Source organism: Humulus lupulus, chromosome 7, assembly GCF_963169125.1.
Source record: "Humulus lupulus chromosome 7, drHumLupu1.1, whole genome shotgun sequence".
NCBI classification, from domain to species: Eukaryota; Viridiplantae; Streptophyta; class Magnoliopsida; order Rosales; family Cannabaceae; genus Humulus; species Humulus lupulus.
Genome location: NC_084799.1, coordinates 52,056,069 through 52,073,102, shown reverse-complemented (window position 1 = coordinate 52,073,102; position 17,034 = coordinate 52,056,069). Strand labels below are relative to the sequence as shown.

Here is a 17,034-nt window from a genome sequence, read left to right as displayed (position 1 = left end):
TTCTCCTACCTCATCCCAATGTAACAACGATCGACACCTTCTTCCATAAAGTATGGGCATATGACTTGTCTAGCTAGCAAGCCCAATAATTTATGGGCATATGACTTGCTTAGCTAGCAAGCCCCACAAATCTATGGGCATATGACTTGCTTAGTTAACAACCACAAGAGGTATGATGGCCATTGTAGTTTATAAAATATGTTTATGATATAGTTTTATGTATATGCTTATATGTGTTAGTAGATTTTTCCTTGCTAGGCATTAGACTCATTCCTTTATTTTTATGTATGCATGAAAATAGTTATGGCAACGGAAGGATTCTTGGCAGCTTGGTTTGTGTATTAAGGATGAAGGGATTCGATGGACTGCGTGAATGATTCGATGACAACGTTATTTTAGTCTCATTAAATCATGTTTTATGTATTTTTCCGCATTTAGCTTTGTAAACAATTTCCTTTAGTTTAAAGTTATGTTTTATTTTAAAACAATGGGATCTCATACCCCGCATTTATGTATTTCAATATTTATTTTGAAGTTTTTAATAAAGTTGTGAATATTTCTTATGTATGTTTTCTTAAAAATAGTAGCTAAGTCTAGTAGTTTTTAATGGTTCAAGGTCTTAGAATTAGTTGGGTTATTTCACGCCTCCATATCTATTTTCCTGCATCACATTAAAAATAAAGGAGTGAGCCTAATGCCCAACAAGGAAAATCTACTAACACATATAAGCATAAAACTATATCATAAACATATACTATAAAACATATGACTATAAAAAAAAACATATATGTCCCGTAGGACTACAATGGCCATCATTCTTGTTGGGGCTTGCTAGCTAGGCAATCATATGCCCATAAATTTACGGGGCTTGTTATCTAAACAAGTCATATAAATTTATGGGGCTCGTTATTCAAACAAATCATATGCCCAAGGAATATATTATTGGGGCTTGTTATCTAAACAAGTTATATGCTTGTTATCTAAACAAATTATATGCTTGTTATCTAAACAAATCATATACTGACTAAAAGCATATCATACATATACATATCATAGCATAAACATATCAAAACATAAAAGCACATAAAATCTATCCTATTTTCCTTACCAACACCAGAATATTTGAGAACAAGGACGAGATTTGGAACACTCCTAAAACCAACAATAAGAATGGTGAGTATTTCTAAAGAAAAGAGATGATAAAGAAGAGAACTAAACCACCAAGAAGAAGCTTACCGAAAAGAAACCTTAAGTTCAAAGAACTTAAATACCTAACCAAGAATTGAAAACAACAAGTTAGGATTTTAGTAAAGAAAACTAAAGAACCATATAGAAATGAACTTAAGAATAGGAATACCTTTGGATGTACTAGAACCGATCTACACTCGATATTAAAAACACACTATATCTCACTTCCCAAGTGTTTATAAAGCTTAAGATGATGAAGCTTTTATCCCAAACCCAAGTGTATCACTCTATAGTAACCTTAGCAGCTTGAAGGCTCTGAACACAACTTGAAGAATGAGAGAAATGGCTGGGTACTAGATCCTATTTATAGAGTTCAAGGAGTGAAGATATCTCCTTTAAGCTTGAATAAAATAATGAATATTAATTGAAAAATATTTGAATATTTGTTCAACAGGTGCCCAAGACTCGGTCAAAATCGTTCAGAGGCAAGTCAAGAGGTTAAGGAATGAATCAAGCTCGGTTTCTACGAAGTTTGAAAACAGGCCACTGGAGCCGATATACCACCTAGGGTAGGCGATATATCAACCCTACCAGCATATCACAAGCTCATGTTTTCGTTCGTGCAAAGTCGACGTGTTTTTCGTATCTTCTGTAGGCGATATATTGGCCCCTATGCTGCGATATATTGGCATACGTGAATATATTAAACACGTAATTGCACTTTTTCAGCATAATTTGAATTGGATAAACAACTTTGACTGAGTCATAATACGATCCCAACAACTGTTGGAAGGTTCTAGAGCTTCTAGATCTTTCTTTTTAATTAAACTATTCATCAAAATACTTAAATCCTTAATAAACATGCACACGACAAGTGTCATGATCTTATTAGTTCTATATAAACCTTATAGTGTAATAAATGACATCTTTATAATCAGTTATATTAATCAAACCTTATGTTATAATTAATATTCTTAATTTATAGATTAAACTTATAAAATCTATAGGTGTTGCTATGAAATCAACTAAGTCCCGACTTGAACCAAAATTTACAGTAACAAACATACTATACTACTACAACTAGCTACTACTACTGCTACTGCTGCTGCTACTGCTACTGCTACTGCTACTGCTACTGCTACTAGTTTTGGGACTCTACATTGTAACAACACAATATATTTTTGAAAAATAGTTAAGATATTGATTTTAAAATTTAAAATTAGTTAAAATTTGAAAAATATAATTTTATTTTTCAACCAATTAATAAAATATTTTTTAATAAATAGGGTTTAAATTAACTTTGGTTAATTGTTAATAAATCATATTTAAATTAAATTAATATTTTTTTTCAAATTAACCTAAACCAAGTTGATTGTTGATAAATGAAATTTAAATTAACTATTGTTAATTGTTGATAAATTTCATTTAAATTGACTTATTATTTTGTAAAAATTTAATTAATTTGAATTTTTTGATAAATTCTAGAAATTAATAGTGATATTTTTGCAAATGAAATAAATTATGGTATTTTTGCATAAATTCATAGACTTGCTCATATAGTAACATGATTAGGCTCGACAATTATAACATGTCTGTTTGCACTATATGTGGTATTTTCACAATCGGGCTTAGATGCATATAGTGGCCCATATGTTTGTGAGATACATGAATTTTGCCAAATAAAATATTCATAAAAAGATAGGTTTTATTTGGGCCCATTAGAAAATGTAAAGTTTAAATTCCTCTCTTGTGGGTGATTCCACTTGTGAATGCGCATTTGCTTTGCATGACTATAGTGAGCCTAATCAATTAATAAAAATTAATAAAACAAAGGTTTAAATTCCTGTCTTTTGGACCTTGTATGAAAGATCAGGGGCCTTTGTAGTGGGAACGACATACTGGACCCAGCCTTCCTCCATACAAGCCCAATTGTTAAGGCTCATTTACCTGAGTTGAACTTAATTGTATAGGTTCATTATATTAGTTAAACCTAAATATTGATTAGCAACAAATTAATTCTAAATTATTTGAATTTTTTTCAATGTGACAATTTAGAATTAATAGGAAATTATAGGACTTTGGTTTTAAAAATTCTAATCTTACAATATTTTGGAGAACCAGTCATTAATTTTTGAAAAATAATAAAAATACTATTTTAAATTTTATAATGAGCTTATTTTAAGAATTATATTCGATCTCCACCATTGGTTTAACAACGTCAATAACTTAATGGGGCCTCGAGACACTTTGATTCGTCCCCCAATGAAAGGTGTTCATTAGTTATTTTGACAAGGTTAAATTTCGAAAGATAGATAATTATAGGTCAAATTCTACTAGACTCACCCCTACGGTGACTACTAGGACTAAATCTGTGATTATCGAAACCGTGGGTCTAGCTCATAAAATAAGAGATTGTGTTTTCTTATTTTGATCGAATATTAGGTTATTAATAATGGTGTCCTTTATTAAATGAGTTTACATCTCTATTTAACTAGTGGTATTTTTTACTCTTGCCAACCGGGACAAGGATACCATAGATTTGTTAAAATCCTAAAGAAATAGAGATATGATTATTTTGGTATTTTTTTTCTCATATCATACATATTTTTTTATATATGTTGTGCTATTTCTTGAAGCTTGTGTGAATATGAGTTTTATTGAGCAAAAGTGATTGATTTCTATTTTATTGATAATTTGTAGTTTATAGTTAAGTAGTGTCTGTGTCTACTCCCATCCTTTCTCAACTTTCGATGGAGAAACTCACTGGAGAAAACTTCCTCAATTGGAAGTAGAATATCAACATAGAGTTGATTAGTGACAACTCTAAGTTTGTCATGATTGAGGAATCCCCAGAAAGAGCACTGTGTCCGCACGTTCGTGATGGCACCGTAAATGCTTGGATAGCACCGTCTCCGCACATACGTGATGACACCGTGAATGCTCGGATGGCACCGTGTCTGCACGTTCGTGATCAACTCAACTATGGTTTGACGCATCTTATGAACGAGCTTCAGATTTTTTAGCCTATCATGGGTGGACCTAGTAAGGGAGGAGAAAATAAGACTACTGTTGTTGCTGCTGATCCAGCTAAGGCTGAAGCTAACCAAGCTTCGTCTTCGAAAGCTGGAAATAAGAGGAAAGATGGACAAAATAACAATCCCAAGCCTACAAAGGCTGCAAAGACGACTGCACAACCTAATGCACAGATGCCTAAGGGAAAGAACAAGAAAAATAAGAAAGGTAAAGGTAATGGTTTTCACTACAAAGAGAAGGGGCATTGGAAACAAGATTGCCCCAAGTTTCTAGCAGCGAAAAACAAAGGTAATGATTATAGTTCATTTATCTTAGAAACATGTGTTTTAGAGAATGATAAATCCGTTTGGATTATTGATTCTAGATCTACCAACCATGCTTGCAACTCTTTACAGCTTCTTGAATCGTGGGAAGAAGTGGATGAAGACAACTTAAAGCTTAAAGTTGGGAACAGAGCGTTTGTTGCCGTCCAAACTGGAGGAAGTGCTCGTCTGAAGTTCAGAAATAAATACTTAATTTTAAATGATGTATTTTTTATTCTGGATTTTAGTAGAAATTTAATTTTAGTTTCCATGTTGCAATTAGAACATTTTGTTATGACTTTCACAAGTTCTAATATATCTATTTCCTTCAATGAATCACAATTGTGTATTGCATGTTTGGAAAATGGGCTTTATATTATGCAACCTAACGAACCCCTCGCTCTTAACAATAATTTTTATTCAAAGTAGCAAAACCTAGGACCAATAAACGTCAAAAGATTGATAACGATAATATGACGTATTTATGGCACTTGAGACTAGGTCACATTGGCTATGATAGGATTCAAAGACTTACAAAGGACGGTCCTTTGAGGGAACTCACCATAGGTGAATTACCTGTCTGTTAATCTTGTCTAGAAGGCAAACTGACCAAGCGTCCATTCTTTGCAAAGGGTGATAGGGCCAAAGAACCAATTGTAGTTGTTCTATGGAGAGAAGTGTGAGATTTATACAGACCACAAGAGCCTGAAATACTTCTTCACCCAGAAAGACTTGAACATGAGGCAAAGACGTTGGCTGGAATTAGTGAAAGATTATGATTGTGAGATTCTGTATCACCCAGGGAAAGCCAACGTGGTAGCTGATGCTTTAAGCCGGAAGGGTCCGGGACATATTCATGGTATTAGGCTGATAACCAGAGAGTTAGCTGATGACATGACCAGAGCTGGTATAGAGTTACTGGTGGGCCAGTTGGCCAACATTACGCTATAGTCTACGCTGCTAGAGAGGATCAAAGAGGGTCAGTTGGGTGATCCACAACTGATCAAGATTAGAGAGGATGTCTTGGCTGGAGCATCCAGGGATTATACAGTGTCTGATTTGGGGTTGTTGAGATACAAGGGGCGGATATGTGTTCCGTTAGACACTGCTTTGAGGCGGGAGATTCTGGACGAATCTCATACTACACCTTACTCTTTGCATCCAGGCACCACGAAGATGTATCAGGATGTGAGATCATTGTACTGGTGGCCAGGGATGAAGAGAGATGTAGTAGAGTATGTGGCTAAGTGCTTAACATGTCAACAGGTCAAGGCTGAGCATCAGAGGCCGGCAAGGTTATTGCAGCCTCTGGATATCCCAGAGTGGAAGTGGGAAGACATCATAATGGACTTTGAGGTGGGCTTGCCCAGGACTGTTGGTCAGCATGATTCCATTTGGGTGATAGTGGATCGCTATACCAAGTCAGCTCACTTTCTGCCAGTGATGACTACTTATACTGTTGACCAGTATGCAGATCTCTATGTGAGAGAGATCGTGCGTCTACATGGAGCTCCTAGGACGATCGTGTCAGATCGGGACCCTACTTTCGCTTCCAAGTTTTGGAAGAGTTTACAAACAGCCATGGGTACACGACTGAAGTTCAGTACAGCTTATCATCCTCAGACAAATGGGCAATATGAGAGGACGATCCAGATATTGGAAGACATGTTGCGGGCATGTGTACTGGACTTTGGTGGATCATGGAGTAAGTATCTTCCTTTGATAGAGTTCTCCTATAATTACAGTTATCAGTCTACCATTGGTGTTGCACCTTATGAGATGCTATATGGTAGGAAGTGTAGATCTCCCATTCATTGGGATGAGACAGGTGAAAGGAGATACTTAGGTCCTGAAGCAGTTCAGAGGACCAGTGAGGCTATTAACAAGATTAGAGCTTGGATGCTTACTTCTCAGAGTAGACAGAAGAGCTATGCAGATCCCAAACGCAGGAACGTGGAGTTCCAGGTAGGAGACTATGTCTTCCTCAGAGTCTCGCCATGGAAAGGGGTGAGAAGGTTTGGGAAGAAAGGCGAGCTGAGTCCCAGGTTTGTAGGTCCATTTGAGATCCTGGAGAGGATTGGTCAAGTGGCTTACAGGCTAGCTTTGCCTCCGGCGTTGTCGGCCGTGCATAATGTATTTCATGTTTCCGCTCTTTGGAGGTATGTATCTGATGAGAGTCGTGTTTTAAGTTACGAGGATCTGGAGCTTGAGCCAGATCTCTCCTTTGAGGAGCAGCCTGTTCATATACTTGATCAGAAAGATAAAGTCCTCAGGAACAAGACAATACCTTTGGTTAAGGTATTGTAGAGGAACAACAAGGTCGAGGAGGCGACTTGGGAGCTGGAGTCGGATATGCGGAGTCAGTATCCCGAGCTGTTCAGGTAAATTTCGAGGACGAAATTTCTGTAAGGAGGGGATAGTTGTAATGCCCCGGATTCCTTAATGTGGTTTAATGGCTGGATTAGTAGGCCGGGAGGGCCATAATTGTTTAATTATGCCATTAAATGTGTTTATGCATGTTTATGAGAATTATATTATAATATAATGTTAATTGCATGCATGTCGATGATATGTGTTGAGACCACATTATGATGTGGGTTTGTTCGAGCTATTTGATGTGAGACGATCTTAGAATATTGATTAGCGGTTTAGTCACAACAGGTTTAAGTGTCGGGACTTGGGTTGAGTCTCGGGGTGATTTTGATGATTAGAGCATTACCGGTAGATATAGGGTAACAGGATGTGAATTATTGGTATTTGAGAACATTGAGAATAGCGGGAATTGGAGAGCGTTAATTATGATTAACGAGGTAGGAGAGAAGTACCAAATATGCCTTGGGAGTCTTTAGAAACTATTAATTGACCTAGGGGTAAAATGGACATTTCACCCCTAGGATAGATATAACCTTAGACAGCTGAAGAAGAAAGTGGAAAAACAGAGTATGCAAAAGAGTTCTCCCGTACCTTCTTCTCTTTACCTTTCTTTGTGGTTTTTGAACCAATTTTGAGGATTCAAGCTTGGGAAGCAAGCCTTGGGAGTTTGGGAGTGTGTTCCACCACTGAATACCATCATAAGTTGAGCTTTGGGTAAGTTTTTAACCATGGTTTTCTCTGGTTTGCCCTGTTCTGGTTTTAATTTGCAGCTGAGATTTCTAGGGGGGAATTCATGGTTTTGTTGGGAGTTTTGGCTAGGGTTCCCATGCTTTTGATGTTTGGGGTGTGTTAGAATGGTTTTTGGGTTCATTGGCATCAAGAATAGGATTTGGAAGCTTGGAAATAGAGTTAGAATCGAAGGAGTTGAAGAAGGTCGGTTCAGGGGAGATTGGGTCTGGAGGTAGCGCTACAGCGCCCACCTTAGGGTGCTATAGCGCTCCTCAGGAGGCTTTCTGGCATTTGGGAGGTTCTGAGTATAGCGCTGTGGCGCTAGGGGTTGAGCGCTGTAGCGCTACCCTGTTCCTTCTAAGTCCCGTTTTGAGTGTTTTTAAGGGTTTTTGACTTGGGGTATCAATCCTTAAGGCCTGGGATCGAATCTACTCACCGTGTGGGCATATTTCGAGGTCCCGAGGGTGGTGCTTAGGATAAGACCCTATTATTATGGATTCTCAATAATGGAGGTTATAATTGGTTGTGATTAGGTAACCGCTAAGGAGCTAAAAGATCGATCGTTCTCAGGGGTTGTCCTTATCATACTTCTCGCTCGAACCTAAGGTAAGGAAACAGTGTATGAGTACAGTCGCACCCTGTACAGGTATATGACATGCATGGTTTGATATTGAAGCATGTTGGTTGATATATGTGGATGTGGATTGCATATTAAATGCTAATGAACGCTGATTACCTGTTTATGACACTGACTAGTCAGGGACTGACTCTAAAGTCGATGATCACGCATTGAATAGCTCTATCGCATTAATGCGGGACCGACCCTAAGGTCGAAGAACTTATAAGCGCTTGCTTGGTCTACGACCAGATGTCTATAGCCAAGGTATATGACCCTGGTGACCGTTAGTCACGTGGCTAAGGGACGTTGTCCATAGCTTCGACTCTAGAGTCATGAGGAAGGTTATGTTGGTGACTAATCACCATGCACCTGTCCTGATCAAGCATATGAAAGAATCACTTATCCGTTAAGCCCTGGTGACCCTATCGTCACATGGCTAGAGGGAGCAATGCTCATTATCGTGGCTTTTGGCTATTGTCACCTATTTGTTTGGACTGATAGTCCTGAAGGGTTATTATGATCGTTGTTGATATTATATCATGTCTTATTGTGTTTTCTTGCTGGGCCTTGGCTCATGGGTGCTATGTGGTGCAGGTAAAGGAAAGGAGAAGCTCACCCAACCCTGAGTGGAGAGCTTGGGCGATGTTGTGTACATACAGGGCTGCTTGACCGCCACGGTCAAGGTGTTCTCAAAGGGACTAGGGGTTTACCCTATTTTTGCCGCTTAGGCCGGCGGGGATTGTAAATCTGAAACTATAGTGACTCTTTTGTATTTCAAACTACTTGTAAATATTTTAAAAGGCTCATGAGCAGTTTGTTTACTTAATGAAACACACCCTTTCCTTTTTACTGGTTTTCCACCTTAACCTGATAATAGCACTTAGATCATGTTTTTAACCAAAGGACTCGGGTAGCGGGTCAAATTTCTGGTTCACCGTAACTGTTCTGGGGTAACCAGGGCGTTACACTTATGTTATGTTATGCTTATGATATATTATCTTATGTTATGTTATGTTACGTTTACGTTATGTATAGTATGTTTATAGTCCTTGGGCACATGACTTGTCTAGCCAGCAAGCCCCAATAATTTGTGGGCATATGACTTGCTTGGCTAGCAAGCCCCACAAATCTATATGGGCATATGACTTGCTTAGTTAACAAGCCCCAAGAAGTATGATGGCCATTGTAGTCTTATATGATATATGTTTTATAGTATATGTTTATGATATAGTTTTATGTATTTGATTTATGTTATATGTTGTTAGTAGATTTTCCTTGCTAGGCATTAGGCTCACTCCTTTATTTTTTAGTGTGATGCAGGAAATTAGATACTGAGGTGGAAGGATTCTTGGTGGCTTGACTTGTGTATTGAGGATGAATGGAAGGAATGGGCTGCGAGTCGATCGAGGATGACGTTTAATTTAGTTTTTTATGTTTTTATGTATTTTCCGCATTTAGCTTTGTAAACAACTTCATTTAATTTAAAGTTATGTTTTATTTTAAAACAATGGGATCCCATACCACTCATTTATGTATTTCAATATTTACTTTGGAGATTTTAATAAAGTTATGAATATTCCTTATGTATGTTTTCTAAAAAATAGTGATTATGTCTGGTAGTTTTAATAGTCCAAGATCTTAGAAGTAGTTGGGTCATTACAAAATAGGACCTAGTACTCAGCCATTTTCTTCATTCTTCAAGCATTCTTCAGAGCCTCCAACTTGCTAAGGTTACTATAAAGAGAAACACTTGGGTATTTGGGTTAAAAGCTTTATCAATCTAAGCTTTTCTAAACACTTGGGAAGTGAGATATAGTGAGATTTCAGTATCGAGGTTTAGATCAATTCATAAGATCATTCAAGGTATGCTTATCCTTAAGTTCAGATCTTCATGGTTCTTTAGTTTTCTTTTAATTTCTTTTAGATCCTAACTCTTGTTTATGATTCTTGGTTAGGTGTTTAAGTTTCCCTAAACTTAAGGTTCTTTTCGGTAAGTTTCTACTTGGATGGTTTAGTTCCCTTTTTCATCTCTTTCTTTAGAAACTCACCATTCTTACTATTGGCTTTAGGAGTGTTCCAATCCTGTTCTTGTCTCCATATCCCAGTTTTTGGTAAGGAAAATAGGTTAGCTTATATGTGTTTATATGTTTATGCTATGATATGTTTGTGTTATGATATGTTTTACGCTATGATATGTATATGTCTAAATATGTTGTAGTCCTTGGGCATATGACTTACTTAGATAGCAAGCCCCAAGAATTTTTATCATTTTCATGGATTAGAGTTATGATTTACCCTACCTTTATTAGTAGACAGAGGACCTAGATGGGCTATCATATACTACCATGTGATCTAACCTACCTCGATTAGTAGATGGAGGACCTAGATGGTTCATCACATGCCATGTTAATGAGTTAATGGCCATTAATATTGTAGTCATATATATGTTATATGTTTTTATAGTCATATGTTTTGTAGTCTTATGTTTATGATTTATGATATATGTTGTTAGTAGATTTTCCTTGCTGGGCATTAGGCTCATTCCTTTATTTTTAACTTGATGCAGGAAAATGAATATGGAAGGCGGAAAGATTCATGGCAGCTTGGCTTGTGTGTTGAGGATGAATGAATTGAATGGAATGTGTGACGATCGAGGATGACATTATTTTTAAGTCTTTTGAATTATGTTTTGATGTAATTCCGCCCTTAGTTTTTTTTTACGATTGATTTAAGTTTATTGTTTATGTTTTTATGTATTAAATAATGGGTACCCGTATCGTATAGGAAAAGTCAGCATATAAGGGAAAGACAAGTGGCATTTTATTAATTGATATGTCAAAGGGTGGTGAGGTGGCAGCAAATTAGAATGTTAGCTGCATTTTAGAAGGAAGATTCTAGAGAAAAAGGTGGGGCTCACGTGGAGTCCTTGGAGGGCATTTTTGGCAAGAGAGAAAAGAGGGTTTTGTACCCTAGCAAAAGAGGAGAAAAAGACAGCCTCCATTACTGAATTTTTTGAAGCCATTTTTTTTGGAGAGATTGGAGAGAGCTGAAAGGATAGAGAGAAAGGAGGAAGGAGAAGTACAAGAAGTCCGAGAAGAGAAAAGAAGAGGAATCTTACATCTCCATTGAAGAAATTTTGTTCTTACTCTCTCTCTAGATTTGTATTTCCTCTTTTGATTTGTGAATTTTGAAACTCATGGGCAGAATTGAAAGTGGATTTATGCTCTTTAAACTAGCCATGAATTAATCCTTTGTGGCTTGAATTGTTGATGAACTCTATGTCTTAATTGTAAATTTCTAGCACTTTATTTTAGTAATTTACCCATTTTTCACGTAATTGTGCTTAATGATGAATTCTTGTTATTGCTTGATCACCAATTACAAGATATTGAGTTATATTTGTCCTGGGAAGTTTGAATATAATGGATAGATTTGAATGACACAAGTGGATAATCTTGTTAGATTATGTTTTTGAATAGCATAGGAATGTATTATTTGCCTTGTGTAACAATGATGAATTGATACTTAATTCTGGATTCTTTAACTTGATTGGCATAGGAATATGTTAAAGGTGGAAGAATTAATATCATTGGTCTTGGAAAAGTTTCATGAACGCGTTTTGAATTCTTGTTAACTCTTGGTAGTTTGCTGAGATTTTGCTGCAGCAAAACGTACAGGTCAAGTGACATGGAGGGATTTAATAATTCAAGTCTTTTTAACCAATCAATTTTATCTCCATTTTATATTAGCATTGCAGTTTATTTTTTAGCATTTTTAATTGATTCCAAGTAGTGTTAGATTACAAAAATCAAAACAATTTAATTTGGTTACTCTTTTGTAATTGTTTGGTAATTAATTGACGCATTTAGTTTTAATTTGCAATCCCCGTGGAGACAATCTTGTAAACTTATCACTTTATTACTTGTTTTGTGACTGTGTACACTTGCACATATTTGATTGAATATTATCACAACAATTTTTTCAAGGATAGTTGTCGGGGATTTAAATTAAAAATTTGTGTATTATTAATTACTTTCAATTTGTTTTTCTTAGTTTACACTAATGTTGTTTGCTTGATCTTGTGCTTCACTAGATTGATTATGTTGCATGAATGAGCATCAAGTCTTTGAGCTAACCTCTATTGACCCTGAGATTGAACGTACATTTCAAAGAAGGCAAAGGGAACAACGGGCTCAAATTCACCTTGCTATGGCTCAAGAAGGTGAAGGGGTTGAGGATATTAGAGCTCAACCCATGTGGCTGAGGGAGTTGTTAATGAAGTAGACAATGCTTTGAATGCTGCTAATGCAATTGTTATGGATGATGATAGAGAAAGAGCCATAAGGGAGTATGCTGCACCAATGTTTAATGAGCTGAATCCTGGTATTGTTAGGCCCGAAATTCAAGTTGCTCAGTTTGAGTTGAAGCCTGTGATGTTCCAAATGTTGCAGATAGTGGGCCAATTTAGTGGGCTGCCTATAGAAGATCCTCATCTCCATCTTCGTTCATTTTTGGAGGTGAGTGATTCATTCAAGTTGCAAGGCGTTACTGAAGAAGCCTTGAGATTGAAGTTGTTTCCTTTTTCTCTAAGGGATAGAGATAAAGCTTGGCTCAATACACTTCCTTCCAACCCAGTGACTACTTGGCATGAACTAGTTGAGAAATGTTTGATGAAGTACTTCCCTCCAACGAAAAATGCTAAGTTCCGGAATGAGATTGTTTCTTTTCAACAGTTGGAGGATGAGTCGGTATGTGACGCTTGGGAGAGATTCAAAGAGTTATTGAGGAAGTGTCCACATCATGGCATCCCTCATTGTATTCAAATGGAAACTTTCTATAATGTTCTAAATGCTTCCACACGCATGGTGTTAGATGCTTCAACAAATGGGGCTATTCTCTCTAAGTCTTACAATGAAGCATATGAGATTTTGGAGCGAATTGACAACAATAATTACCAATGGTCTAATGTTAGAGCTCCATCGAGAAGGAAAGTAGTGGGTATTCATGAAGTAGATGCTTTGTCAGATTTGACCGCTCAAGTTTCATCTATGACCAACCTATTAAAGACCATGAGTATGGGGGGTAACTTGCAATCAACTCCTATGGGCAAAGTAGAAAATGTTTCTTGTGTTTATTGTGGAGGAGGGCACACATTTGATAGTTGTCCTTCTAATCCCGCTTCGGTTTGTTACTTGGGGAATCAAATTGACAACCGCAACAATCCATATTCAAACTCTTACAATCCGAGTAGGAGGGATCATCCAAATTTTTCTTGGGGAGGTCAAGGGGCTAGTTCAAGTGGTGCAATCATGCCAAATAAGCCTACATATCCATCGAGGTTTTTCTCAACAAGCAAGAGCTCAGCCTCCTCCTTTACAAGTTTCTCAAACAAGCTCTTTGGAGAATTTGATGAAAAAGTATATGGCCAAGAATGATGCAATAATTCAAAGTCAAGCAGTGTCTTTTAGGAACCTAGAGATTCAAATGAGGCATCTAGCTAATGAGTTAAGGAATAGACCACTAGGCACCTTGCCTAGTGATACCAAAAATCAAAGGAGAGATGGTAAAGAGCAATGCAAGGCGATCACTTTGAGGAGTGGTAAAAATCTGGAGTTGAATGAGGACAATCCTAAGAGCAAAAATGAGCCCACTTCAATCCAAATTAGTGTGGAAAAAGGAGAAAGAGTTGGAATTTCAAATATGTCAAAAGTTGATCCTAAAGAAAATGTTGCAGTAATCCCTTCGCAAAATGCATCAGAGAAGCCAATGAGCAAGCCACCTCCACCATGTCCTCAACATTCAAAAGTAGCAGCAAGATAGCCAATCTTAAAGATTTTTGGATGTTTTGAAGTAACTCCACATCAGCATACCTCTGGTGGAAGCTTTCGAACAAATGCCTAACTATGTGAAGTTCTTGAAGGATATTTTGACAAAGAAGAGGAGGCTTGGCGAATTTGAAACAGTTGCTTTGAGTAAAGGTTGTAGTGATATTTTGAAGAATAAAATCCCTCCCAAGTTGAAGGATCCATGCAGTTTTACACTTCTAATTTCTATTGGGGGAAAAGAAGTTGGTAAAGCTCTTTGTGATTTGGGGGCTAGCATTAATTTATGCCCATGTCCATTTTTAAGAAGTTGGGAATTGGAGAAGCAAGGCCAACTACACTCACTTTGCAATTAGCTGACTATTCTATGGTGCATCCGGAGAGAGAGATTGAAGACGTCCTAGTACAAGTTGACAAATTCATTTTTCCGACTGATTTTATTATTCTGGACTATGAGGAAGATAGAGATGCACCGATCATTTTGAGGAGACCATTTCTTGCCACCGGGAGGATGTTGATAGATGTTGAAAAATGAGAGCTCACCATTCGAGCTCAAGATGAACAAGTAACATTTAAGGCTTTTAATCTTATATGCTCTCCTAATGAAGTTGAAGCTTGTTTGGCCATAAGTGCTTCTAACTTCCAATTGATTGAAAAGATGCATGACAAACATAGCAAGGGAGGGAAGAAAAATTTCCCTTTTGAAGAAATTGAGAAAGGTGGTGAGCCATGGATAAGTAAGGAAGAAGAACCATCTCATCCTCCAAAGCTACCGAAGAAAAAGAAACACAGTAGAAAGCGTCAATCACAAATGTTAGAAAGTTAGGAATAGAGTGTTTTTCTCAAACTCCCTAATGAAATCAAGGTGTGATGGTTGATTCTTAGTGAACAAGGTGTATCCCAATGGTGTGGTGGAATTATTTGAGGAGCACTTGGGGAGAGAATTTAAGGTGACAAGGACAGGAGCTAAGTTTGGGGGAAGCGAGGTTGAGCGATACAACACCTCGGTCTCCTTGAAAGATCATTAGAAAAAAAATGAGAAGTTTGGGTTGATATGGTATTTGGAGGATTTATTTGTGAAGCAACCCAAAGAAAGAATAAGAATACATTGAAAAAAATATATAGAAAAAATATGATGAAAAAAAAAGAAAAGAAAAAAAAAATTAGTGTTTTTAGTTATTTTTATTTTTAATTTTTGTAATTTTAATTTCATTTTATTGTGATGTTTTTTGAGTGGTTTTATGTGTGTTTTTGTGTTTTAGGTGTTAAGAAAGCAAACAAATGGTGTTTTGGAAGTAATTTTGAGGTCTGAAGGTTTTGCGGAAATTTTGCTGAAGCAAAATGGGGAGCAAAATATGTGCAAATTTCGAAAAATGAAGGGTTCTGCCTGCTGCAGAAATAATTCCATCATAAAATTTTGCTCGAGCAAAAATTTTGGACTTGGGACAAGCACAAGTCAGAGAGATCTACGATACATCGCGAGAATGTTTTGCTAATTGATAAGCAAGTGGACATATTGCGTGATTGCCTGAGTCTATTATGTTGATGGTGAACTGTGATTTGTGAGCCCCCGCAACCATTTTTGTCCAAATTTTGCCCTAAATAGCAGCCACTAGAACTAAAGTTCCCAAGCGAAAGGCACCCAAATCCTCAACTCCACAACCAGCCAAAAAGAAGGCCATCGATTCTAAATCGTCCCTATCTTTTCGGATGACAATCTCGAAGGATAGGCGAGGGGAGTTGTCTTATCTCAGCTCATTTTCATTTTTTTACTTTGTTGATTTTGTTATTTCTTTTGATTTGTGGTGGTAATCTTGTTGTTTTAGTGTCTTGTTCATGTTTTAGTCTTGTTTTTTCATTGTCTTTGCATTGTTGTTTTGTCATTCTCTTGAGGATATTCTTTGTTTTTGTTAGTGTTTAACTAGGGGGCTCGATGACATTTTTAAAAAAACTACAAAAATATAATAAATCTAAGTTGATGCTGGATGTCATTCTTGCTTGAGTTTTTAAGCTAAATTCTTTGGGTATAAATGTTGCTAGCAATTGATTGATGAAAGTGTTTCTTTTTTTAGTGTGTGCATAGATTGATTAAACATTTTTGAAACCCTAGAAAGAGATAGTTTCTTGTGAGAGATTAAGTTTCTAAAATTACTTAGTGATTTTCCTTGAGGCGAAATCCTAGGCAACACCACACCGATGATGTGATTTAGGCCATCCTTGGACTGGTTGAGCCTTTGAAGCCTACCCTTTATGCATTTTTATCCCTAGTCACCCCGTTGAGCTTAAGTATCATTTTTGTAGAGTCCAAGAACTTTACTTAGCTAGTTAGATAGTAGTAGTAATAGTAATAGCTAGTAGTAGTTGTAGTATGTTTATGACTGTGGATTTTGGTTCAAGCCAGGACTTAGTTGGAAACTCCTAACAATAGTTATGAATTTTATAAGTTTAACCTATAGTTTAAGAATATTAATTATAACATAAGGTTTGATTAATATTGCTGGTTATTAATATGATAATTATTATAACCTAAGGTTTAGATAGAGCCAATAGGATTATGCACTTGTCATATGCATGGTTATTAAGAAATTATTATTTCAATGATAAAATAAGGGAAATATAAGACTTATTCTTCACCAGAATATGTTAGGAGCATGACATTTGTCATAGTTTTATTTATTTGTGGATTAGGTTAGATAATTAAATAGATTTTTCGTAACTTTAGGGTACTGTAACTTCCGACCTATTTTTGACCTAGTTATGTTATGAATTTTGAAAAATAGTATTTCTATAAAGTTGTAGATAATTGAATTAGATTTCTAACGGTATAAAGTTGAGGGTGGATACAAATCAATGGACAGGATTCTATATTGAGAGTTTAGGGGGCAATAGTAGTGGGAACGATTTTACTGATCCCAGCCCTCCCTCAATATGGTTAACTTGGAACAACGATGAGTTTCGAGCCTGAGAA

General features: G+C 36.6%; 1 protein-coding gene and 1 non-coding gene across 2 annotated transcripts; one reads left to right on the top strand and one right to left on the bottom strand.

Moving 5' to 3' along the window:
• Positions 1–12,560: 12,560 nt before the first annotated feature.
• LOC133791695 (uncharacterized) lies at positions 12,561–13,679 on the top strand. Its single transcript, XM_062229613.1, has one exon. It carries the CDS (start codon positions 12,561–12,563, stop codon positions 13,677–13,679), a length of 1,119 nt encoding a protein of 372 aa, XP_062085597.1.
• Positions 12,945–13,051, bottom strand: LOC133793025 (small nucleolar RNA R71). The gene has a single exon (XR_009874489.1). It is a non-coding gene; the product is annotated as a small nucleolar RNA R71 (small nucleolar RNA).
• Positions 13,680–17,034: the final 3,355 nt, after the last annotated feature.

What these genes read in the sequence shown, in the direction of transcription:
- LOC133791695 (XM_062229613.1), top strand. Translation starts at nt 12,561, where the DNA reads ATGGATGATGATAGAGAAAGAGCCATAAGGGAGTATGCTGCACCAATG.